We start from the raw sequence: 26928 nt of genomic DNA, 5'->3' as shown, positions 1-26928 counted from the left end.
ACATGGATGTGTTCAGCAGCGTGGAAGCTCTCCAAATCCAGTACTTTAGGGATTTTTATGGAGGCTTCATCATGTAGGCATGATCCATTATTAACTCAATCTCTAGCCTCTCTCCCGTCTCTGGAGGATGGGGTTGGGGCTGAATGTTCAATTGTCTTTGTACTTTGGTAAAAATATAAACTTAAAAATAGGTTTCTGAGCACAATGAGCTATCACCTCACACCTATTAGGATGGCTACTATAAAAAACAAAACAGCATAACAAATGTTGGCAAGGATGTGGAGAAATTGGAACCCTTAGCACTGACGATGGGAATGTAAAATGCTGCAGCTACTATGGAAAACAGTATGGCGGCTCGTCAAAAATCAGTCAGAATTACCCTATGATCCAGCAATTCCACTTTTGGGTATATACCCAAAACAATTCAAAGCAGGGTCTCAAAGTGATATTTGCACGCCCCTGTTCATAGCAGCATTATTCACAACAGCCAAAAGTTGGAAGCAACCCAAGTGTCCATCGACAGATGAACAGATTAACAAAATATGGCGTATGCATAAAATGGAGTAGTAGTCCTAAAAAGGAATGAAGTTGTGATGCATCTTACAATATGGATGAACCTTGAGGGTTTTATGCTAAGTGAAATAAGCAATCACAAAAGACACAAATATTGTTATGATTCCACTTATATGAAGTACCTAGAGTAGTCAAAGTCATAGAGACAGAAAGTAGAATGGTGGTTGCCGAGGGCTGAGGAGAGAAGGGAATGGAGTTGTTTAATGGGTAAAAAGTTTCAGTTTTGTAAGATGAAAAAAGTTTGGGGGATCAGTTGCACAATAATGTGAATGTATTTAACACCACTGAAATGTACGCTTAAAAACGGTTAAGATGATAAATGTCATGTGTATTTGACCACACTTCTTTGAAAATTGGTTTGTGTCTGCTAATAATTCTTGTTTAGAAAAAGTAGCGTGTTGGTTATTTCAACTAATAAATGATCAACTTGTATATTAACAGTTCTGCATTTTCCAAATGGTGAGCACTGAGAATAACCGCTGCAGTCTGGATCATATTTCTTCCTTATTCACTTCTCAGGTAGGTTGGATCAGCCTTTGCATATTACACAAGTACAGGAAAGAAGTATTGGCTCACTTGACTATGTTGTAACGGGATTGAAATGTTAAAATGGAATATTTCCTGATGTACGCAAACAAAATTTTATTAAGGTTTTACCGAGTTCATATGGTGCTGTCTTCTGTTTTCATGCTTTTACCTCTCCTACTAATACAAATTTAAGTCATCATAAACTACTGCCCTTTCTTATTTTAACCCCCTTTTCTCCCCCACATTTCCTCCTAGGAGACGCTAATTGACTTTGCCTTAACCCCTACGGATATCTGGGCCCTGTGGCATGATGCTGAGAACCAAACAGTTGTAAAATACATCAACTTTGAACAGTATGGATCATGTATCTCTCATCCTACCTTACCCCAAGCAGTTTCATACTAAGAAAACATAAGAGCTTTTTATGTAGAACCAAAGTCAAGTGTTTGCATTTAAAGAACTTAACTTTGGGTTTGCCTATTAACTATTTTCTGAAATACCTTCTTTGGTGTTTTGTGTTATTTCTTACCTTTTGATTATTAGATTTGGTATTATTAGATTATTAGATATTAGATTATTATTAGATTATTAGATTTTGGTATTAGATTAAAACAAAAATGAGGATTCTTACGGTTGAAAAATACCATGTTTCTTGGGAGAGATAGCACATATGCAGAATACTTCTAATCTGGGGAGTGGTTTTTTGGTTTTTTGCTTCTAAGCAAAGAATATATCTCATACACACAACTTCCAAAAGACACTGCAGCCCCTTTGGGTTCTCATTTTCCTCATCATAAGATGAGAAACAGATTGTACAAGAACAGTGCTTCTCAAACTTTTTTAAAAACAAGAAACTTTTCTTTAAAAGATAATGTATTCCTACATAACAAAACTAGTATTTTTATGAGTATAAAATTATAACAATTTAATGTGTTGATAATTTCTAATATTAGATATATTTGGTATCTGTTATTTTTAATCTACATGGTATTAGTTTAAAAATTTTTAAGCAAATATATTTTGAAAACCAATTTTCAAGTAAACACTTGTGTAACCCTTGAAACACCTGTGCAGGATTTCCTGGAATACAGCTTGACGTCCCTGGTACTAAACTAATTGAACCTTGGGGGGTGTGTGTGTGTGGGGGAGATTCCCTCATAACCCTGTATTCTATGATAGAGTTCTAGGAATGGTTGCCCCCACATTGACCCTGAGCAGCCCCACCTCAGAAAATATGAAAGTACTCCTGATAGATGTCATTCAAGCAAAGTGGTAAAAAAAAACAAAGAATCTGGGGTCAGATGAGAGTTTGAATGAATCCTTGTAGTACAACTTACCCTAAGCCTCACTTTCCACATCTGCGAAATGGGGTTAATACAGCTTTCAAAGTTGTAAAGCATACGTGACTAATATCTAGAACTGCACCCAGTGTAATGTCTAGCATATAGTAAACGCACAATAAAAATTAGCTATTATTTGTAGACTTGTGTTTAGACTTTCAACTTCAGGAAGTTAACTTAAAACTGGTAAGAGCACTTCTATAAAACCAGACTCTGCTAAGAATAAGTTTCTTTTTCTCTGAAGTGTTTTTATAAAACTGATCAAGCAGTCATTGCAGAAGTTCAGTGATGAGGCCCTCCCTGCCCAGACACTGCCAACAGCATAAGCTTCGTGGTTATTTGTCATTTTTATGTAGGCTGATGGGTTTTTTTTCTCTGCAGTAATGTTGCAGGTCAGTGGAATCCCGTTTTTATGCAGCCGCTGCCAGAGGAAGAGATCATTATCAGAAACGATCAAGAGCCCAGAGTAAGCAATGCTAATGTCTTACATAAGGGGATGATTTGCCTGATGGGTAGTTTGAGAAGAACCAGTTGTATTAGAACTCTTTCAGTTGCAGATGGAAGAAACCCCCCTCAAACGGACTTAAACTTGAAAAAAGAACATATTGGCTTGTGCAGCGGAGAAGTTCACAGTTACCTGGCTTCAGCCATGGCTGGAACGATGCTTTCAGGGCTTGATCTCTCTGGCTTTGTTCTGCTTTCCTCCTTGTTGGGTTTATTCTAAGGCAGGTTTCCTGAGCCTGTGCGTTCTGTGAAGGAAGCAACCCCCGAGGAAAGAGAGCACCTCTGTCCATGGTCCTGGAGTAGTCACTGGCCTGGTTTGAGCCATGTGCTAATTCCTGACACGTCACTTTGATCAGAAGGAATAGAATAGTCTAGCTTGTCATGAGAAATACGTCCAACCAGGGCGTTGCTATTGTGGAGCGTGGTAAAGTCAGTTGAGTATGGATAGCTGAGGAATGGTTCCCCAGAGGAAGATAAGGAATTTGTTAGTAAAAGAAGGGCACCTGGATTCTAGGCAGGTACAAATGCTAGTTGTCCACTGCACTAACCATTTTGGTACATGCATATGAACTAGAAATAAGGTAAATTCTGATAGAGGTATGTACTGTGAAGAAAGTAATTTAAAAGGTAATGCAATGGAGAGCAAAACACTCCAGTCTCTGTTTTCCAGGGAAATGAAAGAAAACCTTAGGGTTGGTGCCTTATTAAAATGTGATTGAAAATTACAGGCTGAGGGTCTGAAACAGTGACTATTTGTAGGATTGGAAAAGCCACTTTAAAATACCGGAAACTGAATATTGTTGTGTTTTGAATCCCAAGTTCATTGGCACTTGACTTTTGTCTAATAGTCAAAACCACATGCTGATTATTAAAATACTTGTTTTTCTCCTTCATTTTGGTCATTTTATCATCCCCTAGAACCTCAGTAGAAGGAAGGAAACTTGAATAAAGGTCAGTCAGGTTTGCTACTTACTAGCAAATCTGGTTTATGAAATTTGGTCAAAATAACTAGGCAATGTGAGATTATCCATTGTATTCTCTCTATTTTCCCACTTGTGAGAGTTTATGCAGTTTTCTGTTTGTTTTTACATATAATGGCTCTTATTCTTGGTTGATTTTCTTTAATATGTAAGCCATAAAATGAGTACTTTGTGGATGGTGTCAAAACCAGTTTAGTTTAATTGATCTCTTACCAGTGCATGCCACCAATTCACCTGTTCCATTTAAGATAGTGCTGACATAAGAATCGTCCACACCTGTACAGATTTTTTGTGAGAGTTTATTTGAGCCAAACTGATGATACATGCCAGGGAGCAAGATCTCAAATGCTCCCAAGAGTAAGTTTTGCAGGGAACATAAAGAAAATTGCATGGAGGTAGGAGAAAGCAAGTCAGGAATTGGATTCCAGGATGATTAACAAGATTATGTGCTCTATTGAGAGTGGTTACAGCTTATTTCTGAGGTGTATTAACCGAGATGCACAGAAACAATGGAGAGGGCTTGCTTAAGGCAAAGATCAACCTTTCACTAAAGAAGTTATAGGCCTAGTGCGTGACTACCCACCATAACCTGCCTGGTTAGGAATTCATGATCAGATCTCCCTGTGAGGTTACTTACCCCGTTTTTCGTCCACAAGTGGCATTTGACAAGCTGTATCTTCCAATATAACCCAAGGAGGTGCTCCCTGAGGAGCACATCATTTCCAGAATAGTACATCTAGTGGACCCAAAGACACCACCATCTTCACCCTTCAGTGTGAAAATACAGAACTGCTTTACTACTTGTCATTGCTCAAATGTAGAAGGGCCAAAATTCCATGTTCATATAATAGAAACTCCGCATTGATACTAACATGTTGAATTATTCAAATTTTTCCAATTTTTATCCTTTTAGAATGATATTAATTTTTGTTTTGTGCTAACAGGAGATATATTTACAGAATCTATTTACCCCAGGACGATTCATAAATGCAGCTTTATGTAAAGCTTTACAGGTTAGTGAGAAAATGTTTAATGTTTATTTAAGACTGTTTATTACTACTGTATAATTAATGATTATTAATTTTTATTGTTTTGCAATATACTAAACACTGAGTGTATTTTTACAACTGAGTAATACTTTTTGTTTTTTTCTAATAGATAATGTTTATAAATGTGTTTATAAATACTATCATAACATTTATAAACGTTCTTTCTGTTAAGTAAGACTCCCAGCAGGGAAGTAAAATGGGGCACTTTCCCAGTGAAGCATGCCAGTAGTAAAAAGAGAAACTTGTGCCTACCCTATTATGAAAAGATACCATACTACATTACATATAATCTCTATACTTAAAAGAAATTTAAAATATTTTTTTGGTTAATTTTTGTGGTTGCTCTGTTTTTACCCTTATATTAGTGCAGTGAAGGTCTAACTTGGTTCAGGTTCAAGAAAATTCTGAAAATCTAAGCTTCAAAATCACTTGGTTTAAGAGATGCTTAAAACTTTACAAAAGGATTCTTTACTTTAAAGTCACTTAGGCTTCCTTAAATTTCCATGCATCATGGATTTAAAATAGAATAATTACTCATAGAATTGAAAGGTCCCTTCGAATCTCCTGATCTGACCTCCCCCACAAAACAGGCTTCTCTGAAAGACAGCTTTTCAGCTTCTGGTTGTCTCTGCCTCCAGTGACGAGTCTCTCACTGGTTCTTATGTGAGTCTCTCACTGGCTCTTTCTGTTCCCAAACTGTGTCATTTAAAAGTTCTCAGTATTGGATCAAAGTTAACCCCCATCTTGTGGTGGCTTCTTTCTTTTGGAAATTCTTGGAACATGTGTCTCTATAAAGTTACTCTTCAGGTATTTTAAGACTCTTTCCATGTTGTCTTTCTCCAGACTAAATACATCCAGTTCTTTAACTTTTTCTCAGGTGCTATAATGCCAGATCCTTGAGTGTTCTTCTAGATATATTCTTATATATCTGGCTATTGCATGTTTTCTGTTTCCTCTCTGATAAAACTTCAGAATGACATGGTCACTTTCTCCTGAGGTGTTTTTTCTTTCATCTCATCAGGACTTTTTCCTTATTAACAATAATCAAATGTGATCATATTTCTCATGAAGTCTCTTGCACACTGAGATATTAAATAATCAGTAGGCATTTACCAGATGCTTTCCTTTAGGAGAATCATTCCTAATAAGCCAGCCCATCACTCCTCTGGCTCACCTTGTGCCAGTCTCAGCATGCGTATGTTTAGCATCACCTACTGTCTTCCTTCCAGCTAAGCAATAGCCATTCTGTTTCCGTTTGCTTTTTGTAATGATCCAGATCTACCTGATTATAATTCTTTCAGATTCATGGATTTCTATAGTTTAATCTATAGAAACTATTTCAAACTTGCTATGCTTTCACTTACAGAAATTATTTGCACAATGTTGGGGCCAAATATGTATTCTGGGCATGTCTAGTTTCGATTATATTGTATATCGCCTTGGTGCTTCTCAGTTGGAGTATTTTTCATTCAGTTTTGTGTATTATATAATCCTCTTACGTGTCTCTTTTAATTTTAGATTTTCTGCCGAGGAACTGAGAGGAATTTAGATCTTTCCTGGAGTGAACTAAAGAAAGAAATTACTTTAGCTGTTGAACATGAGGTGAGGTTTGGGTAAAGAAAGAAGATGTTCTTCCATTTTGATATTGGCAGGTTGATACTGAGTAATTGATCCAATTGTTCACTGGACCTTGCTAGTAGGAAGTATAAATGTTTATTAGACAATTAGGTACATGTTTATATAGTCCATGGCATGTAATGCATGAGCAATATTCATTGGACTATAGCTTAGTAAAATAATATTAGACCGCTGTTTTGAGGGCAGAGAGATCTCGAATGGTATCAAGAGTTTCTTTCTTTTTTTTTTCCCCCTTTGCCAGCTCCAAGGAAGTGTAACAGAGTATGAATTTTCCCAGGAGGAGTTTCGAAATTTACAACAGGAATTCTGGAGCAAGTTTTATGCCTGCTGTCTTCAGTACCAAGAAGCCCTCTCTCAACCTCTTGCCCTGCATTTGAATCCACAAACAAACATGGTGTGCCTGCTGAAAAAAGTAAGGGAGCCGAAACGTACAGAAAACTCCTTTAGACAGTTCAGTGGGGCCTTCAGAATGCTAATCTGTTGTATGTTGTAGTTGGCTTTTTAGGACTTTGATTATTTTTTCCCCGTAAAATTATAGTTCATTTGTATTTAGATAGTCTTCTGAAATATTTATACTTTTTGCATTTTATTTTATTTACCTCGTATATTGATGTGATATCAAACTTAACATAAGAGTTAAAAGAATAGCACAAAGGACTTCTGTATACCCACGTTCACTGTTTAACTTCCATGTGCTTTGCTTCTGTAATTTTTTTTCTTGAACTACTTTAGAGTTAGTTGTAGACATCATGCCCCATTACCCTTACATATTTTAGCATTTATCTAAGATCAGGGATAGTCTTAATAACCACAGCACAATTTAAAGATCAGGCAATTTGATATTGATATAATATTATGTCGTTCCTATTCAGATTTTACCAATTGTGCCTATAATTCTTCTTTCTTGATTTAGGATCCAATCCAAGATCTTGCATAGATTTATGTGTCATGTTTCTTTAGGTTAATCTCCAACTGTTGTCAGCCTTTCTTTGTCTTCCATGGCACTGACATGTTTTGAACATGGTGCCTGTTGTTTTGTAGTGTCCCTCAATTTGGATTTGTCTGGTGCTTCCTCGTGATAAGATGCAGGTCTCGGGGTGGCCAGTTAGCTAAGTTGGTTAGAGCATGGTGCTGATAACACCAGTTGCTGGTTCGATCCCCACATGGGCCACTGTGAGCTGTGCTCTCCTTAAAAAAAAAAAAAAAAAAAAGATTCGGGTCTCAATTATTTTATGCCTTTAAACATTCACTGGAAAGAATGTAACTGGAAGATTTGTATTTCCAGGGGTACCTGTCTTTCCTTGTGCCTTCCTCCTTAGTGGATCATTTGTATCTCCTGCCTGATGAGAACCTTTTAACAGAAGATGAGACGATCATATCTGATGGTAATAGTTATTGTTATGTCCATATTTAATTCCTTCCTACATTAATCCTATGCGTTGTTTCAAATAGATGCAAAAAACATTGATTGCCACGTTTCCTGGTCAGTTTACCACATTGTAGATATTTTAAGGAAAACTAAAGAGGCCTAAGCATCTCCAAGACCTCAGACAGATCCTTGGCATTTAATTATTCATCTTTTCTTTTGGTACAATATTAATCAGTAGTTCTTCACTGGCTTTAGACATGAATGTTAACTTTCTCTTACTTGTAGATGTGAATGTTGCTCGGGATGTCATATGTCTTATAAAATGCCTTCGGCTTATTGGAGAATCAGTGACTATGGATATGTCAGTAATGATGGAAATGAGTCGTTACAGCAACCTACAGTCTCCAGAAAAGGCTGCAGAACACATTCTGGAAGATTTGATCACTATTGATATGTAAGGAGAATTTAGGGTAAAGTGCATTTCCTAATGGAAATTTAGCAATTTTTAGTGCCAAAGTCAGGCTTTTCATATAAATTCAGATATGTTCAAAGTAGTGGCTTAAAGTTACAGAGTTGCCATGATTCTAAATAGGTGTTTCCACTTTTAAACAGAAAATCTAACACATGAATTCAGATCTGGAAACAGACTCATGAATTGTGGTGTAGCTATTCACTATTAACTGACCTGTAAATTCTAAAACACAAAAGTATTTTGCTCACATTCATATTGTCTGTCATTTGTGAAAAGGAAAAAAACGAGAAATTTGTTACATAGAGTGAAAGTATGTTGAATGCCAGAGTGATTATCCCCACTTCTTTATTATGTGGCTGGTTTTCCTGTTTCTTAGAGCATTTAACTTTCAGGACTTCCATATACACAGTTTGCCTTCTGTGTTCTTGGTAGTAATAGGAGGTTTCTAATTGTCCTTATAGAGAAAATGTCATGGAAGATATTTGTAGTAAACTGCAAGAGATTAGGAACCCAATCCATGCCATTGGACTTCTTATACGGGAAATGGATTATGAGACAGAAGTGGAAATGGAAAAGGGATTCAATCCAGGTAAATGGCAAAACAGCAAATGTGCCTCTTTCATTTAGAGAAAAACAATGATACATTTAACTCCTCTTTTTTTTTTTTTTTTTTTTTTTTTGTTAATTACAGCTCAGCCTTTGAACATTCGAATGAATCTTTCCCAGCTGTATGGTAGTAGCACAGCAGGGTATCTTGTGTGCAGAGGTGTGTGTAAAATTGCCAGTACTCGCTTCCTCATCTGCCGAGACCTGTTAATCTTACAGCAGCTATTAATGCGGCTAGGAGATGCAGTAAGTACTACCCAAGGGAAAAGCTGTAAAATCTACAACCTGGTATAGATCTGCAAGCACATAGCAGAATGTCAGCTCTGCCAGCACAGACTTTTGTCTTTGTTCACTGCTCTGTCCCCCATGCTTGGCTCTTAGCAGTTGCTCTATAAATAGTTGTTGAATTAGGAATGAGCAAGCATCGTAATCTAAAATTACAGATCAAGAATATACATGGAGCAGATTGTTCCACTGTTACCTTTTGTGTGTATTATAAGTGGGGGGAAATTTTCTCCGGTTGGCCTTCCCAAAATTGAGTATTATTAATACTAATTTGGATGTGATAGCTGGGTACCATTTAGTGTGGAGGAGAGAGAAAGAAGAAAAAGAACTTCTCTCTTCCTGCAGTACAGGATTTACCCTAAGCACAGTTTTGAGATTACAGTTTGTCTTCAGGGTCCTCCCAACTGCGTTCTGGGCTTCGTTTTCCATCCTATTCTTCCTCGTAGGCTACCAGATTCTAAAGACTCTACACCAGACTTCCTGCAGCCCTTGTTTCTCATCCTACTGACTGTTCCATGTTCAACACTTGTCTCTCCATCAGTAATCTCTTCTGAACCTCACCAGGAAGCCATCTAATTAAACTAAGTCGTGGTAGTGTGTAAATAATGGAAAGGCCTTTGGTGTTCCCAGAGGCATTCATGCTTTTTAAATCAGAATTTATTAACTCAAATACATTGCTAATGGTGGAATTTCAGGTCAAAACAAAATTTATTACAATGAAAGACACATTGCCATTAATCCCCCTCAAAATAACCCCCCTCACTTCAAACACATTCATCCCATAGTTCTTGCCACTTTCTGAAGCAGTTCTGGAAGTCCTCTTTCGGGAGTGTCTTTAGTTGTGCTGCCGTGGCTGCCTCGATGTCCTGAATCGATTCAAAACGTTTACCTTTAATGGTCATTTTGACCTTGGGGAAGAGCCAGAAGTCACATGCTGCCAGATCCAATGAATATGGTAGATGAGGACACCATAATATTATTATTTGACAGAAATTGCTGTACTAGAAGTGATGTGTGACAGGCAGCCTTTCCGTTGTGATCAAACCATAACGGTGAATGCTGCTGCCGAGTGCCATCGAACGGAAAGGCAGGGATCTTCAATATGGAAAGTGGTGCGTCAAACCTTAGTAACAGTGTGACAAATTTCAATTTGTTCGGTGAAGTCGGGTATGAGCTACGGTTGAGAGAAGGTGTGCTTTAAAATGTGCTGTAAATCATGGATCATGAACAACACATTAACCTGAAATGGGCAAACGGTTTCATCCTCCATGACAATGCTCCGTGTCACACATCACTGCTGGTACGGCAACTTCTGTCAAGTGAAAACATTACGGTGTGTCCTCATCCACCTTATTCTCCAGATCTGGCACCGTGTGACTTCTGGCTCTTCTCCAAAGTCAAAATGATTCAGGACATTGAGGCAGCTACAACAGTGCAACTAAAGACACTCACAAAAGAGGACTTCCAGAACTGCTTCAGAAAGTGGCAAGAACTATGGGATAGGTGTGTTCGAAGGGAGGGGGTCTCTTTTGAGGGGGGTTAATGGCAATGTGTCTTTTACTATAATAAATTATTTTTTATTTAAACATTCACCGTATTGTTTGATCATACCTCATACAACTTTCACTGCTTTTTTCTAAACACAGAGGTAATAGACAATAGAGGTTCATTGTAGAACTTTTATATGTAAGCCTTTATATGTAAACATAAAAATAAAAATTTATTAGTAATCTACACAGTGATAACCACTATTTACATTTTGGTGTACACCATTTTTTTCTATGAAAATCAGGATTTTTTGTTTGTTTTATTTATAAAATTAGGATATGCTACATTTGTAATTGGTGGTTTTTATTCTTTCACTTTACAAATTTTGTCAGCATTTTCACATTATTAAGTATTCTATAACATGTTTAATAGTTACCTAGTACAATTTTAATTTATTCAATCAATCCCATTTGTGGCCATCCATGTTGTTGCCAGTTTTTCCCTTATAGCTATAACTTTCCATACATACACCTTTGATTATATCTCTAGGATAAAGTCTAAGAACTAAAATTAATTGGTCACAGGCTGCACCCATTTTTATGGCTTTTGGTAGTACTATCAATTTCCCTCTAATGATCATACTTATTTTCACCCAAGACCAGAAGCATAGCAAAGGACCTCGATTTCCCTGTTCCTCTTCTTGAATTCTGAACCCACAGATTTAATGAGAGTTAAGCTTTTCGATGTTTTTTTTTTTCACCCTCAGCTCCCATGACTTGGTGAGCTGTTTGATTATTTCTATACTGTTAAATGTTTCAGTAGATATTTTTGCTACCTGCTACCCCAAAATGTGTGTTGCTTTTATACACACACACACACGCACACGTGCACATGTGCATGGACGCACATTACTTTTTGTATGTCCTTTGTAACAATGTTTGTTATTATATTTTACCTCCACCTGAACCTTAAGAGTTATCATTACTAATTGCTGTTTACTGTCTCACCCACCCACCCATCATGTATAGGTGATTTTGGGAGCTGGTCAGCTCTTTCAAGCTCAGCAAGACCTACTACATCGAACAGCTCCCCTATTCTTATCTTATCACCTCATTAAGTGGGGAAGTCAGTGCTTGGCAACTGATGTTCCAATTGACACACTGTGAGTTTCATTATTGTAATTATTATTAAATTTTGAGTTTAATTTTTTTTATTGTCTTATAAGATAAAATATTGTAAACATGCTGTAACATGTTTTGCCTTTAAAGTTCAGAGAGCTTGTAGATGCTTCATTTTCTAAAGGTTGAAGGCAACTTACAAGAATAAAAATTATAAATATATTTATTATATATTATATATGTGTGTGTAATGTAAAGCTAAGTCCTGTTAAAGGCAAAATAATAAGATGAAGTCAGAGGGAAAGTTAGACTACACACAAAAATGTTATGCTAGATATTAAAGGTGCTGAGATTCTTTATAACCAAAAGGAGAAAGAAAATCCCATGCTTAAAGGATTCACATTTTCTTTTTTTTTTAATCTTTATTAAATTTATTGGGGTGACATTGATTAGTAAAATTGTGTAGGATTCACGTGTACAGTTCCATAATACATCATCTATATATTCTATAGTGTGTTCACCACCCAAAGTCAGTTCTCCTTCCATCACCATATATTTGGCCCCCTTTACCCTTTTTTACCGTCTCCCTCCCCCTTTACCCTCCAGTAACCACTAAACTATTGTGTGTGTCTGAGTTTTGTTTGTCTTGTTCATTTGTTGCTTTCAGTTTTATATGCCACATATGAGTGAAGTCATACGGTTCTCAACTGTTTCTGTCTGACTTATTTCGCTTAACATAATCTCAAGATCTATCCATATTGTCGCAAATGGCAGTATTTCATCTTTTCTTGTGGCCAAGTAATATTCCATTGTATGTATATACCACATATTCTTTATCCAATTATCCATTGAAGAACATTCAATTGTTTCCATGTCTCAGCCACAGTGAATAATGCTGCAGTGAAAGTAGGAGTACATATTTGTATATCTTTACGGATAAATGTTTTCAGATTTTTGGGGGGTAGGTACCCAGAAGAGGGCTTGCTGGGTTGTATGGTAATTCTGTTAATTTTTTGAGGAACCTCCATACTACTTTCCATAATGACTACACTAATTTACATTCCCACCAACAGTGTATGAGGATTCCTTTTTCTCCACAGCCTCTCTTACACTTGTTATTTGTCTTGTTGATGATAGTCATTCTTACAGGTGTGAGGTGGTATCTCATTGTGGTTTTCATTTGCATTTCCCTAATAGCTAGAGGGATTCACATTTTCAATAAGGTAAACCATCCCGTTTTCTGTGGTAAGGTGAGGCTTTTTCATGGCATGGAGGTCTAAGAGAAATTTCTGCTCTGGCTTTTCATTGAAGGATCACTGAGTGATACCATGGGCAACAAGCTAAACTGACATGTTTTCCAGATTTTTTTCTCACACTTTCAGTGGAGCATTGATGTACAATTTATTAATTACATTGACAATGTTCTTGGTAACTTGTTGAAGAAATATTTGGCATAGAAGTTATTAAGCTGTTTTTTTTGTTTTTTTTTTCTCACAGGGAGTCTAATCTCCAACACTTATCGGTATTGGAACTAACTGACTCTGGTACTTTAATGGCAAATAAGTTTGGTAAGGACTGAATTGTGTACACACTTGATTTTAAATTTGGCATTTGTTGCATATTCATTAAAATGGACTTTTGCCACCTTTGCTATAGAAAGTTTGGCTGGGATCTGCTTTCACAGCGAGCTGTAGCCTGAGACCTCTGGTTGTGACAGGGGTCTTGTGAAACCATAGTCCTAGGTCAGGCATAAATCAAGGTTGTTGCATGTATGTGTATACATACTGCTGTTTTTCCATTGCTTATTGATACTCCAGTAATACATTCAACAAAATCATTTTTTAGTTACTAAGTTCATGGTAGCTTTTGTAATCTTGTCTTAATCAGCAAACATTCATAAGGAGTCCCTCTCATGCTTGAAAATCATTCTGGAGAATTCGTTTTGTGTTGTTTTGGTATAAAACTTGGAATCTGGGACTATACTTATTGCAAACACTTTCTAGGGAAGACCACAGGTCTAGTGAGACCAGTGAAAAGAAATGACTACAGTGTTGATTTAAGTGGCTTTTTTATTGCATTTGTATAGTACTTCACAGTTTACAAAACTGCTTTTATGTATATTGCCATTGATTACACCAGTGGTGCATTTTATATTATAAAATAATAAATGTTCTTTGTTACAAGCATAAAATGAGTTGGTAGACTGTCTTAACTGAAAATTAATATTACTTTCACAAGTTGGTGATTATCATAATTTTTCTTTTTAAGCATCTAGTCCTCAGACAATAGTGGAATTATTCTTCCAAGAAGTTGCAAGAAAACACATTATATCTCATCTCTTCTCTGAACCAAAGACACCTCTGAGCCAAACTGGGTTGAACTGGCCTGAGATGATTACAGCAGTTACCAATTATTTATTGCAGTTCTTGTATCCTTTTGTTTAAAAGCTACTTGAGGGTGGCCAGATGGCTCGGTTGGTTAGAACACAAGCTCTGAACAACAGGGTTGCCAGTTCAGTTCCCACATGGGCCAGTCAACTGCACCCTCCACAAGTAGACTGAAGACAGCTGCCGCTGAGCTTCCGGAGGGGCGGCCAGATGGCTCAGCCGGTTAGAGCATGAGCTCTCAACAACAAGGTCGCCGGTTCAATTCCCGCATGGGATGGTGGGCTGTGCCCCTGCAACTAAAGATTGAAAACAGTGACTGGTCTTAGAGCTAAGCTGTGCCCTCCACAACTAGATTGAAGGACAGCGACTTGAAGGACAGTCACTTGGAGCTGATGGGCCCTGGAGGAACACATTGTTCCCCAATATTCCCCAATAAAATTAAAAAAAAAAAATTGAAAGATTTCTTCTATTAGGTTGGTTCAAAAGTAATTGCAGTTTTTGCAATTATTTTTAACCTTTTAAACCACAATTACTTTCCCCCAACCTAATAGATAGTCTAAGGGTCTTATTCTTCCTGTGTAATAAAGATTTTTAATGAGGTTGGGTGCTTATCCTCCCAACAAGGGATGATAATACTTATTTTTAGATATGCTGCCAATTTTTATTTTGTTTTTGCTTAGGAGTTCAGCCAGATTTTGGTGGTGTGCATACATTTAACACCTAGATCTCTTTTAAAGCATTTTACATTCATCAGATATTTATTGAATGGCTCTATATGCCAGGCACTGTGTTAGGTGGTGGCAGTTCACTAGCACCAACAGTTGGCTTGTGCAATGTATCAGCTAGATACTTTGACCACCTAGGGATGAAATACATGCTTTAGACCATAGTTAATTGAGTTCTCATCTAAGTGACTAGGATTGTAGCATATAACCTTTTCATTGTATTTGTCTAATATTAAGGTTATGTAGTTATGTCGAAAGAATTTATGCTCTGTCACCTTCTCTTGATCTTTTTAAAAATTAAGCCATTTCATGGAGTTTGATTGCCCAGTATGTATGTTTAAGTTTTGCCAAAAAAATGAAAAATCTCCTTAACCAGTTACTTAGATGGCCTAGCAATCCTGGTTGCCTCTTTCTAGAATGTTTGATGGGAAATTGTCAGTATGTACAGTTGCAAGTGAGTACTGTTGTAAAGAATTGGGTTTCTGGAATTTTTTTCTTTGTAAATGTTACTTTTATTTTAATTGGGCTGTTAATAAGAACCATAATAATTTGTACTCGATTGCACCAAAACATACTCCAGAGATTTTCTCTACTTCCCTCTTAACAGTATCATTCCTAACATAATTTTTTCTAGAGGTTCCCCCCCCCTTTTCCTTTCCTCTCTCTCTCTTTGTTAGGTTCTCTTTGTAGTAAAACAAACATACCATTGTTTTCATATAAAGCCTTTACTGGAATCTAGTCATAGAACCAGTAAATACCAAAAGTTGGAAAATTGCTAAGATGGAAAGCGTATGTGTGTTTTTTACGTGTGTTAGTGTTACTGGAGTCCTATTTGCTTTCTTAAAGTGTCATAGCCTAGTATGAGAATTCATTAACAGGATTAGGTTTTACACTCCAAGTGATTTCAGGAAATACAACTTTTGTGTGGATTGACCACTATCTTCTCTCCCTCTCTGAAGAACTTAGAAATGAGTATTTCCTTAAGTAGTATTTATTTTCTTAATCAGAAAGTACCTTTTATGCCTTTAAGGATTATATCCAACTGCTACATCCCTGGTGTCAAGTCAATGTTGGTTCCTGTCGATTTATGCTGGGACGCTGTTACCTGGTCACAGGAGAGGGACAGAAGGTAAACTGCGTTTGAGTGATAAACTTTAATACAAGGAGGACACTTCGTTGCCGTTTCAGGTTGGAGGACATGCATAGAATCCTCTAGATAAAGAAGACTACTAGTGCCATCCAGGGGCACAATATACCTGTGGGGACTGCCATGTTTCCCTGAAAGTAAGACCTAGCCGGACAATCAGCTCTAATGTGTCTTTTGGAGCAAAAATTAATATAAGGGGCGGCTGGATGGCTTAGTTGGTTAGAACGCAGGCTCTCAACAACAAAGTTGCCGGTTCAATTCCCGCATAGAATGGTGGGCTGCGCCCCCTGCAACTAAAGATTGAACACGGCGACTGGACTTGGAGCTGAGCAGCAACCTCTACAACTAGATTGAAGGACAATGACTTGGAGCTGATGGGCCCTGGAGAAATACAGTGTCCCCCCAATATTTCCCAATAAAAAAATTAAAAATATATATATATAAAACCCGGTCTTATTTTACTATAATATAAGACTGTGTCTTATGATATATCATGTCGTATCATATAATATCATATAACGTAAATAATATGAAATACCAGATATAATATAATACTGAGTCTTATATAATATAAGACCAGTCTTATATTAATTTTTGCTCCAAAAGATGCATTAGAGCTGATTGTCCGGCTAGGTCTTATTTTGGGGGAAACACAGTATTCAGCTTCAAGTACTTCTCAGATTAGTTAAGATACAAGAAACTACGAAGAAGAAAACAAAAACCCTCCTGCCCCTGTGCAGGTGTTTTTAGGGATGCTTTTTTGTAAATAGAGTTTATTTCTCAATTATGTTTTCATTATATCTTTTTATAATGCTGCTTCTTTCCCCGTTAAACAGTCATATACTTACCACTCAAATGCTACAAATGTTAACATGTTACGACAGTTGCTTTATTACATATTTATCTTAAAGTTTACTTTTTAATTAATAGCATTTTAGTAAAATGAGATAAATTAAAGAAATATTAAATAATGCATCAGAATTTAGAACGGCAGAAATTATAAATGTAGTCAACAGTCTTAAATAATTGGGGGGTGTTGGTTTTCCTTAGCACATGAGCACCTAGAATTAGGACAATTCATTATTAGTCACTTGCTTTCTTTTATTTCTCCAGGCACTGGAATGTTTCTGCCAGGCAGCATCTGAAGTGGGCAAAGAGGAATTCTTGGATCGGTTGATCCGGTCAGAGGATGGGGAGATTGTGTCCACCCCCAGGCTACAGTATTATGATAAGGTACCTTATGCCATTGTTTGGCTCTCCTTACACCACCCTGTGTAGAAATGTATCTGAAATACGTTCCTTGTGTATTTTTGGAGAATAATATAAAAATGTAATTGTTCCCTGAACTTCCAAGTAAAGAGAAGATGGGTTTGCCTAGAGAAGTTGACGAAACATATTTTTAAATTAAATTTGATAAATGTTTTTAACTTAAATGAAATACCTTTTATGGTATCATTTTGTTAGCCCAGTCATTATTAGAATTTTATTACTTAGTATTAGTCTTGCTGGTATCTCAAAGAATTACCTTGTAATGCAGTATTTAGCCTTAGTTTGTGATTTGGCCCTTGGGTATTCCTCCTGATCTTTTTTCTACCACTCTTTCCTCTGGTAATAACTCAGCTGTAGTGACAGCGACCTTCTTACTGTCTCATGCAAGCCAAGCGCATAACTTTCTTTCGTGACCTTGCTAGTTGCTGCTCCCTCAGCCTGGAATGCTCTTCCTCTAGATAGTGACGTGTGTCACGCCTTCATTTCAGTCAGGTCTCTGCTCATGTGTCACCTCCTCATCGAGCTCCTCCCTGCCTCGCCTGTGCTCCTGTGCTTGCGGCCTTACGCATGCTTGTTTTCTCTCTCCCTCTCTTGCACTCATGCAGATGGAGATGCTGGGCAGTCTCCTTGCCCGCTTTGTTTGTCTTCATAACATTGAACTGTGCTTGATGTTATGTTTTAGATATCTATGTGTTATTTGTTATCTGGATTTCCCACCAAAAAGTAAATGTGACCAAGTGCAGGCTTCACTGTTTTGTTCATTGCTTGTTAAAGAGATAAATGAAACAGATTTGTGTCTCTTAATAACCCTCCACCATCCTACTCATGAGAAAATTACTTTGAATTCTAAGGATTTTTAATGAGGCCAGATGGATTTGAGGAATCGATAAACCCCTGAAGTTATGTGCAAAATGTTTGTATTTTTTCTGTGGAGAGTCTCCATAGCTTTCATCAGAAGAAACTTAACTGATTCAAAACATGAAAAATCACTGCTGCTCCACTGGGCCCCAAAGTAGGCTTTAAAAAGAAAATACTAGATCTCTCACTCACAGAAGAAATAAATCAAGATGTGCTAATGTTTAATATAAGGATTGACTCTGGTGCCCTTATTTGGTCCTTTTACAAGGTGGTCACTTGTCACTTAGTCTTGAGGTAGGCATCTGAGGGGAGAGTGAGTGTCATAGCTAGGGGCAGGGGTCCATAATGGCATCCTCATCCATTTGATTTTAATAGGTTATGATTGCCTGGTTAAATTGATTTACACATTATATTGCTTAATTTTAAGGAAAATTGTCTTTACAGCATGGACATAGCTTTTAAAAACTCCTGCAAAGAAGCCAGGTTGAAGATAATACTAACAAAGTACAAGCAAGTGAAGGAAATTGGGGGCTCGCATTCCTGCCACGTTGAAGGGTAAAAACAGTGACAGTCTATAATCAGATCTGACAAGAGTCAGCCAAGAACAACTGAACTTTTCAGGAACACTGTTTTAAAATCTAAGTGTACCTTGAATTGAAATGTCAATTCAACATAGTATTAAACCATAAAAATTACCAAGACATTAAGTGAGCTAATCTCCTGTAGTGGAATATAAATTGGTTATAACCGCTTTGGGAAACTCGGTATCTACTAGCCCCAATCATTGATATACCCTATGACCAAGTAATTCCAATCCTAAGTAATTCCAATCCTAAAACAGATGTACATATTTACCAAAAGAGATGTATAATTATGTTCCAAGCCATAGCATATTCATAAAAGTCATACACTAGAAACAAAGCAAGTGTTCATTAGCAGAATAGATCAATGAATTATGGTGTATTCTTTCAGTAAAATGAATTATTGCATTTAATAACAGATCAATCTTACAAATATGTTAAGCAAAAGCATACAGACACAAAAAAATATTAATACATACCATAAGATTCTGTTCCATGAAATTAAAAAGAAAACTATTCAAAGTCAGCAGTGGCTGGAAGGAGTCACATGCGTGTTTGGAGTGCTGATACAATTCTTAATTTGGGAGCTGGGAACATGGATATGTTTACTTGGTGAGCAGTCAGCCAGCTATGTACTTAGGATTTGTCTACCTTTCTAAATACATGTTATACTAAAGTGAAAACTGTAACCTTAAAAATAATACTAAGCTTCCAGAACAAAAAAATTTTTTGTACTGTTAATAAAGAAAAGAAAGCAAATAATAAGTACTAATAAAAAATAATTTTAAACTCTGTTTTTATCTTCATTCTTTGTAAATTTATGTTTTGAGTGTATGTTATACATACATGTTAGAGGTGTGTATATAAATAACTATATGTCTGGACGGTGTGCACAGACATTGTTAGTAAGGCGGACAATTTTAAAAGTTTGAAGAGTGCTGTTCTGTGTTGAATTAGAAATGGGTTATGTCGAACATTAACGTACTCTCTTCAAGGTTTTTATAAGGCAATGATGTTAATTTATTTACTAGGCTTTAAATTCATCTATAACCTAAAATGTTAATAGGAATAGTTAGTAGTGAAATTGTATTTGTTCCTTCATTTAACAAATATTTAATGAGAGACTTCTATGTACTAAACACTGAGGATAGAGCAAAAAAAGACCAATAGAAACTCTTATAACAAGCCTTATATTTAATAGAATCTAAAGGAAAATATTAAATATTGACCGAAGAATCCTGTTCATCTTGTTGTCGGCATGTTTGAGTTATTCTTTATCTTGCTTCGTTATCTAATTGATTTAAAATCGTATTTCAATTTGAAGTGCACTATCATATTAATTTTAATGGAAATTTCTTCTGTTTCTCCTTAGATTTTGCGTCTGCTCGATGTGATTGGTTTGCCTGAACTGGTTATTCAGTTGGCTACATCAGCGATAACTGAAGCAGGTGATGACTGGAAAAGTCAGGTAAGCACTATAATCTTGTTATTTCTCTTGGGGTTTGTCATGGATGTGATATTTCAATCTCTGTTGTTCTTTTTTCCCCTATTTTTGGCGCTTAGGCTACTTTAAGGACGTGCATTTTTAAACATCATCTGGATTTGGGTCACAATAGCCAAGCATATGAGGCCTTAACCCAAATTCCTGATTCCAGCAGGTAATCAGTCTCAGTCTTTTTCAGAGAAGGTGATTGGCCAGCCCTGTTTAATCCACTGAGATAGTTTATCCTCGTATCCCTTTCTTTCCTTCCAGGCAGCTAGATTGCTTACGGCAGCTGGTGGTGGTTCTTTGTGAACGCTCGCAGCTGCAGGATCTTGTTGAGTTTCCCTATGTGAATCTGCAGAATGAGGTAACTTTGTTTTTCCACTGCTGACTGCACACAGCTGTGTTGGTTGTCATGCTGGCCACTAATTTGGATGTCTCATCCCTTCCCCTTCCTTAGGTTGTGGGCATAATTGAATCACGTGCCAGAGCTGTGGACCTTATGACTCATAATTACTATGAGCTTCTATATGCCTTTCACATCTATCGCCACAATTACCGAAAGGGTGAGCAGTTGAAGCAAGCAGTATGAGTTGGAGTCAGCCTTATCGGTTTAATCATGTTTTACAAAAATACTATGTTTGTAATTTTGTCATTTTGCCTTATTTTTATCATTGGGTGAGTGTTCTCTACAAGCATTTGGGGAAATTATGTTTAAGGGACAAGATCAGCTTCACCCCTTTGGAGATTACCTGTTAGCCTTAAAGATATGCACTTGTTCCCATTCTAGAACATTCTTGAGGCATTTCCAATGAGATGACATTCTATGTGTATGTTCTGTCTGAGGTTCAAAGATACTTTTTCATGAGAGGCACCTGGCATTCTTGTGGCTGGTTTTGAGCTCCTGTGCCATTTGGCCATTAGCCTTCTCTCTTTGCTCACTTATGTTTGCTGATCCTTTTGAGAGTAAGTTGTGGACATCGTGACTCAATGCATAAATACTTCAGATGCATCTCCTAAGGACTTTTTTTTAATATACAACCTCAATACAATTATCAAATTAAGGAAATGTAACTAATTAATTTCGTGACTTAAATGTAAATGTAGTGCTGTGATCTGATGTGCTGTTCATTTTTAAATTGTGCCAGTTGTCATCTGATTTTTTTAATAGCACACACCTCCCATGCTGTGCTCACCCCCTGATCTAGAATCACCTATTGCATTTATTTGTCCTACCTCTTTAGTCTCCTTTTATCTGAAGCATATTTTTTAGCCTTTTACCTTTGAAGACACTGATATTTTTGAAAAGTACAGGCCAGTCATTTCTGTAGACTGTCTTAATTTGGATTTGTATGATGACTGATGAAGTCTTTACCAGAACAGCTAAAACCAAGGAATTACAGGTCTGTTTTTAAGATCATGTTTTGCAAGATAAGCATTGTGGTTCCCCTTTGGAACATCTAACATTTTTATACCATTTTTCGTCAGAATTTTTCATTAGGTTTCTTTCTGATTTTCATTGGAAACAATGGATGGAAGTAATTTGTAGACACATTCTTAATATTCCTAATGGCAAAACATGTTTACCTGTTATTTATTTTATTGAATCATACAAGAAGGGAAATACAGGTTAAAGATCTTCTACTGTTTGCTTTCACAGTAACAGCATCCATTTCGTCAACCTGATTGAGGCCAGTTTAGCTAGATCAGGGGTGTCCAAACTTTTTTCAACGTTTTTCACCAAGGGCCATATGTGGTAAAATACACAAACAGCCAGGCCACTCACTCGAGGTGCCTCACCTGGTTTATTTAAGTAAACTAAATGTATTTTTGGAATTTGCTGCGGGCCAATTAACAATGGATTGCGGGCCGCAGTTGGCCCGCGGGCCGCAGTTTGGACACCCCTGAGCTAGATTAATGTTCAGGTCTTTGGAGCAAGGCTGTTGTTCTAACAAAATGTCTTACAAAGCGCAGATACTCAAAACTATTTGTTGGAATTAAAGTAGTTTTATTTGAAAACTGAAGGAGAATTTTTAAATGCTATTTAGTTTCTGGAGCCCCATGCTGTCTCAGAAAAATGTAGTTTTCAATATCTTATTCAAGCTGTGTAAATAAAATTTTATAAAAATAAGGATCTATGTTCTTGAGCAGAGCATCCAAATATTTCTTGGTCTCAGAATCCTGGATGGGAGTAGGTGACAATTTGGCTGAGATTAGATCTCTGAGCTAGTCTCCCATCCTGCCTGGGCCTGTAGTATCTAAAAGTCAAAAGTTACATTTTATGTGATTTATTTTGGCTTTTTTTTTCTTTCTTTTTTTTTGGTTGTTTTAAGTTAAACTCAGTTTTATTTTAAGTTTTAATATTTGATAAGTAAAGCAAATTCTCTGCATATCTAATGAAACACAGTTTTCAAATTCTAATGTCTGATTTATTATTGCCTCATAGCTGGCACAGTGATGTTTGAGTACGGAATGCGTCTTGGCAGAGAGGTTCGAACTCTCCGGGGACTTGAGAAGCAAGGCAACTGTTATCTGGCTGCTATTAATTGTTTACGACTTATTCGTCCAGAATACGCATGGATTGTGCAGCCAGCATCGGGTGCAGTGGTATGAAAACTTTCCATCCTGGAATTTGGGGCTCATTTAATTTATTTGATTTGGTCCTTTCAAAACTATTTTCGTCATTTTGCTTCATTTCATTTAAAAATTTCTACTGGAATATTTGTGAATTCAATCTATTTTTGCTGTAATTCAGTTGTTATATATTACTACCCCTTTAGTTCCCAAGTTTAGAATTATTGTAGGAAGAAGTACTGCAGAGTAGTTTTGTATTTAGACCAAACTAACTTTAGGTAAATTAATCTTTTGCTGTCCGATTATCCTCTTTTATAAAATAATAAGAATAATAATGTCTGCCTTATAGGACTGTTTGGGTATTAAATGAGATAATTCATGTAGAGATTGCTTAGAACTGTGACAGTGCCTGGCCTGCAAAAAGTGCTCAATAAATGGTAGTTGCTACTTTTATTTCATTCATTTTTATTAATTCAATCTACAATTACTGTTTTAAAGACCATGGACTTTGAGTTTTTCCTGTTATGCTGATGGGGTCATATAGGCCCAGCTTCTTATATTGTATAGTTCCTGCATTTACTAGGTTGTTTCCCAGGGTTATGGGTGGGAAATATAACTCTGGAACCAATGAAAGTCACGTGTTTTATGTGGAGATCAAATCCACGTCCCTGGACTCAGTAGCATGTTAGCTAAGTGAGCCAACTTGGCAAACTCGCCACTTTTTTGTCTGATAGTTACAGAATCTTTGTAAGATAGAGCTGTGCTAGTTGAAATAAACATAATTCATGTGGAGAGAATTTAAGCGTGGAAGCTCCAGATCACAGTTTATGATATCAAAATAAAGTAGTAATTTTTCACAATTAACACGTTGCGTACGGATCACGAGAATCTTCACGAGGGATTTAAACCCCGCCGTACGCAATGTGTTAAATAACTTCTTTGTCTTTTCAGTATGATCGCCCTGGAGCATCCCCCAAGAGGAATCATGATGGAGAATGCACAGCTGCCCCAAGTGAGTCTGGGGTCTCACACTGATTCTTTGCTGGACAGTAATTACATTGCTGTATCATAGTAGTAGCATTTTTATATATATACATATATGTGTATGTTATATTGTAGTATATATAGTCATATTATACTACATACCCTGTTTCCCTGAAAATAAGACCTAGCCAGATAATCAGCTCTAATGTGTCTTTTGGAGCAAAAATTAACATAAGACCCAGTCTTATAGTATAGTAAAATAAGACCCGGTCTTAATTTTTGCTCCAAAAGACTCATTAGAGCTGATTGTCCGGCTAGGTCTTATTTTTGGGGAAACACGATATTATATGTGTACTGTACTTATATATTGTAAAAACATTATAGCTTTCTTTGTTTTTAGTGTATTTTCAATATTTTAATCTGCTAAAGGATGGTTAGTCTGGTAGCTCTTTGAAAATTTTGTATGGCTATGTGAGAAATGAAAATGCTTTAAAAAGAGTGTTTTTGTTGATTGTTGTATTTAAATCAGCTTAGTACTAAACTTTTGTTTTTATCAGGCTCCTTTGATATTTCCATGGAGACATGATACCCTTCCTTAAAGAGCCTGGACTCTAGAGTTGGACACACTTGGGTTTAATTCTGCCTCTCTCACTTTGGGCATGTTCCTTTAGAACTGGTAGAGATAAAAGAATTTCATGGTTGTTAGAGCTAAATGAAATTCTATGTAAAATACCTTGTAAGCACTTCCTCAACTGTAGCTGTTGTTAATAGAGTACTACTTTGATTTGACTCAGTTTTACATATGAAGCAGGGACAGAGCTTTTTAAGTTAGCTTTTATTGAGCCTCCTGTTTTTTTCCCCATCTCCCCAATTTAATGCCTTTGGAAATCAAATTGAATGTTATTTCATGTTTAGGAGAAATTGACAGGTTGAGTTAACCTAATTGGCGCTTCCTTTGTACTTTGAGAATGGAAAGTGTTTGTCTTTGACTTATAGCAAATCAGCAGATTGAAATCCTGGAGCTGGAGGACCTAGAGAAAGCATGGTCCTTGGCTCGCATTCGCCTCACTTTGGCTCAGCATGATCCGTCAGCCATCGCAGTTGCAGGTAGGATCCATCTGTCTGTCCATACCAACAGCACATTCTAGGGCCAGGCAGTGGGCCTGGTATGCTACATGGGTATAAAGTATACCATTGTCATTTGGAGTTACTCATCTATAAGCAGTCTTTGGGCTCATTTGCATACACCTCCGGTTGCACTAAATAGCACTTTTCCATTTCCACAGGAAGTTCATCAGCCGAGGAACTGGTCACTCTCCTGGTTCAGGCTGGCCTGTTTGACTCGGCCATCTCACTCTGTCAGACTTTTAAGCTTCCCTTAACGCCAGTCTTTGAGGGACTTGCTTTCAAGTATGTATGACATTATCTTTTGTATAGTCTTAATTTTCTAATGCAAAAATAACTATTGCTTAGTGTGTAGCAGAGGTCACACAAGCCAGAACCCTATAAACCAGTTGTGCTTTAAAGAAGTATTTTCCTTGAGTTCACACAAAGATTTTTTGTTGTTGTTGATTGTGGTTTTTTTTGTTTTGTGTTTTTTTTTAATTTTGATTTATAGCTTCTCTTGAGAAATCAGAGAAGATCTGGCCTTCCTGGACCTACATTTCCACATGACTAGATAACCTGGGTTAAATAGTGGTGTCCATTTTGGACAGCACATGTTCTTTTCTGTCCTTTCAGACATCTGTTGGCCCCTGTGAGCATTATTAAAAAGTGCTCCTTATTGAAGCTACCTTATACATAAATAGTAGTCAAGTAGTTTGTGAATTGGAAATATGTTTTAAACTCTCAGAATTTTTCATCATCAATTTTCTCTTGGAAATAAATTATCTCTTAGCACTTATTGATGGCCTTGTGGGTCATTCAGCTATATGGCTATGAGGAGCGAGAAAGGCCAATATCTCAGTAGTGAAATGGACAATAGACTAGAACTAAAGTTGTCATCTTATCTCTAGTTTTAGTAACTAAATAATGGGTGCTTTTCAGCAAATTAGTTTATTGTGTGTGGAACCTTTTTATTTTTGCAGATGCATCAAATTGCAGTTTGGAGGAGAAGCGGCGCAAGCAGAAGCCTGGGCCTGGCTGGCAGCCAATCAGCTCTCATCAGTCATCACCACAAAGGAGTCCAGGTACAGCCCTAGGGTTCATCTGACCCTGTAGGGTTTACCCCCGCAGATACTTCCCTGGTGCCCCTAGTTAGCGTCTACCTGACTGCACTTCAGTTTGTTCAGAATCCTCTAACGGCTCTAGCCCTCAGTAGACGACCCTTCCTTGAATTGCATTTACAGTTTGTATCATACAGCTTAGCACTTTAGAATTGTAGCATTTCAGTTTGGAAGTCTTTCAACTCAACTCCTACACTGGAAACACCAGAATCACTATTAAAATGCAGATTATGAGATATCACCCTGGCCTTCTACATGATTCTAGTGCTTGATCAGGTTTGGAAACAGCGATCTGAGCCATTTTTCTTATTTTAGAAATTACGAACAAAGACATTAAGTGAATTGTGTAGTCAAGTATAGATGTGATTAGTGGGAGAGAAATATAAGAATCCAGGTCATCTAGTTCTAGTACTAGCCCTAAGGCACATTGACTCTAATAATATTAGTTGCCATTTAGCAATATGATCAATTCAGTTATGAGCTCCTAAGATATTTTTCCTTGTTAATACATGCTTTGAATGGTACTATGAATATCTATTAAGTATCTGGAACTCATTAGTTCTTTCTGCTTTTATCAAGTTCTACAGATGAAGCCTGGCGATTATTATCAACTTACCTGGAAAGGCACAAAGTCCAGAATAATTTATATCACCACTGTGTAATCCACAAGCTCTTAGCTCACGGAGTGCCTCTGCCTAATTGGCTCATAAACAGCTATAAGGTAAGTGGTGTCTTCACTTGGAAA

General features: G+C 37.0%; 1 protein-coding gene across 1 annotated transcript in view; it reads left to right on the top strand.

Moving 5' to 3' along the window:
* NUP160 (nucleoporin 160) overlaps positions 1-26928 on the top strand; it is a 42997-nt gene that overhangs the window by 12750 nt on the left and 3319 nt on the right. The window contains exons 8-33 of the mRNA XM_019743644.2: positions 1015-1092; positions 1357-1454; positions 2823-2907; positions 4870-4938; positions 6493-6576; positions 6854-7024; positions 7898-7997; positions 8267-8435; positions 8915-9042; positions 9145-9305; positions 11861-11994; positions 13448-13518; positions 14219-14378; positions 15447-15516; positions 16093-16191; positions 17323-17442; positions 20290-20385; positions 20481-20575; positions 20671-20767; positions 20861-20966; positions 22847-23007; positions 23926-23986; positions 24955-25065; positions 25245-25368; positions 26046-26147; positions 26763-26904. Coding sequence (XP_019599203.1) covers positions 1015-1092; positions 1357-1454; positions 2823-2907; positions 4870-4938; positions 6493-6576; positions 6854-7024; positions 7898-7997; positions 8267-8435; positions 8915-9042; positions 9145-9305; positions 11861-11994; positions 13448-13518; positions 14219-14378; positions 15447-15516; positions 16093-16191; positions 17323-17442; positions 20290-20385; positions 20481-20575; positions 20671-20767; positions 20861-20966; positions 22847-23007; positions 23926-23986; positions 24955-25065; positions 25245-25368; positions 26046-26147; positions 26763-26904 — 2892 coding nt within the window. The remainder of the gene's footprint in view (positions 1-1014; positions 1093-1356; positions 1455-2822; positions 2908-4869; positions 4939-6492; positions 6577-6853; positions 7025-7897; positions 7998-8266; positions 8436-8914; positions 9043-9144; positions 9306-11860; positions 11995-13447; positions 13519-14218; positions 14379-15446; positions 15517-16092; positions 16192-17322; positions 17443-20289; positions 20386-20480; positions 20576-20670; positions 20768-20860; positions 20967-22846; positions 23008-23925; positions 23987-24954; positions 25066-25244; positions 25369-26045; positions 26148-26762; positions 26905-26928) is intronic.

The sequence above is a fragment of the Rhinolophus sinicus genome, linkage group LG06 (genome assembly GCF_036562045.2).
Source record: "Rhinolophus sinicus isolate RSC01 linkage group LG06, ASM3656204v1, whole genome shotgun sequence".
Classification (NCBI taxonomy): domain Eukaryota; kingdom Metazoa; phylum Chordata; class Mammalia; order Chiroptera; family Rhinolophidae; genus Rhinolophus; species Rhinolophus sinicus.
The sequence above is the reverse complement of the archived record's forward strand: the minus strand, read 5'-3'. Positions and strand labels throughout refer to the sequence as shown.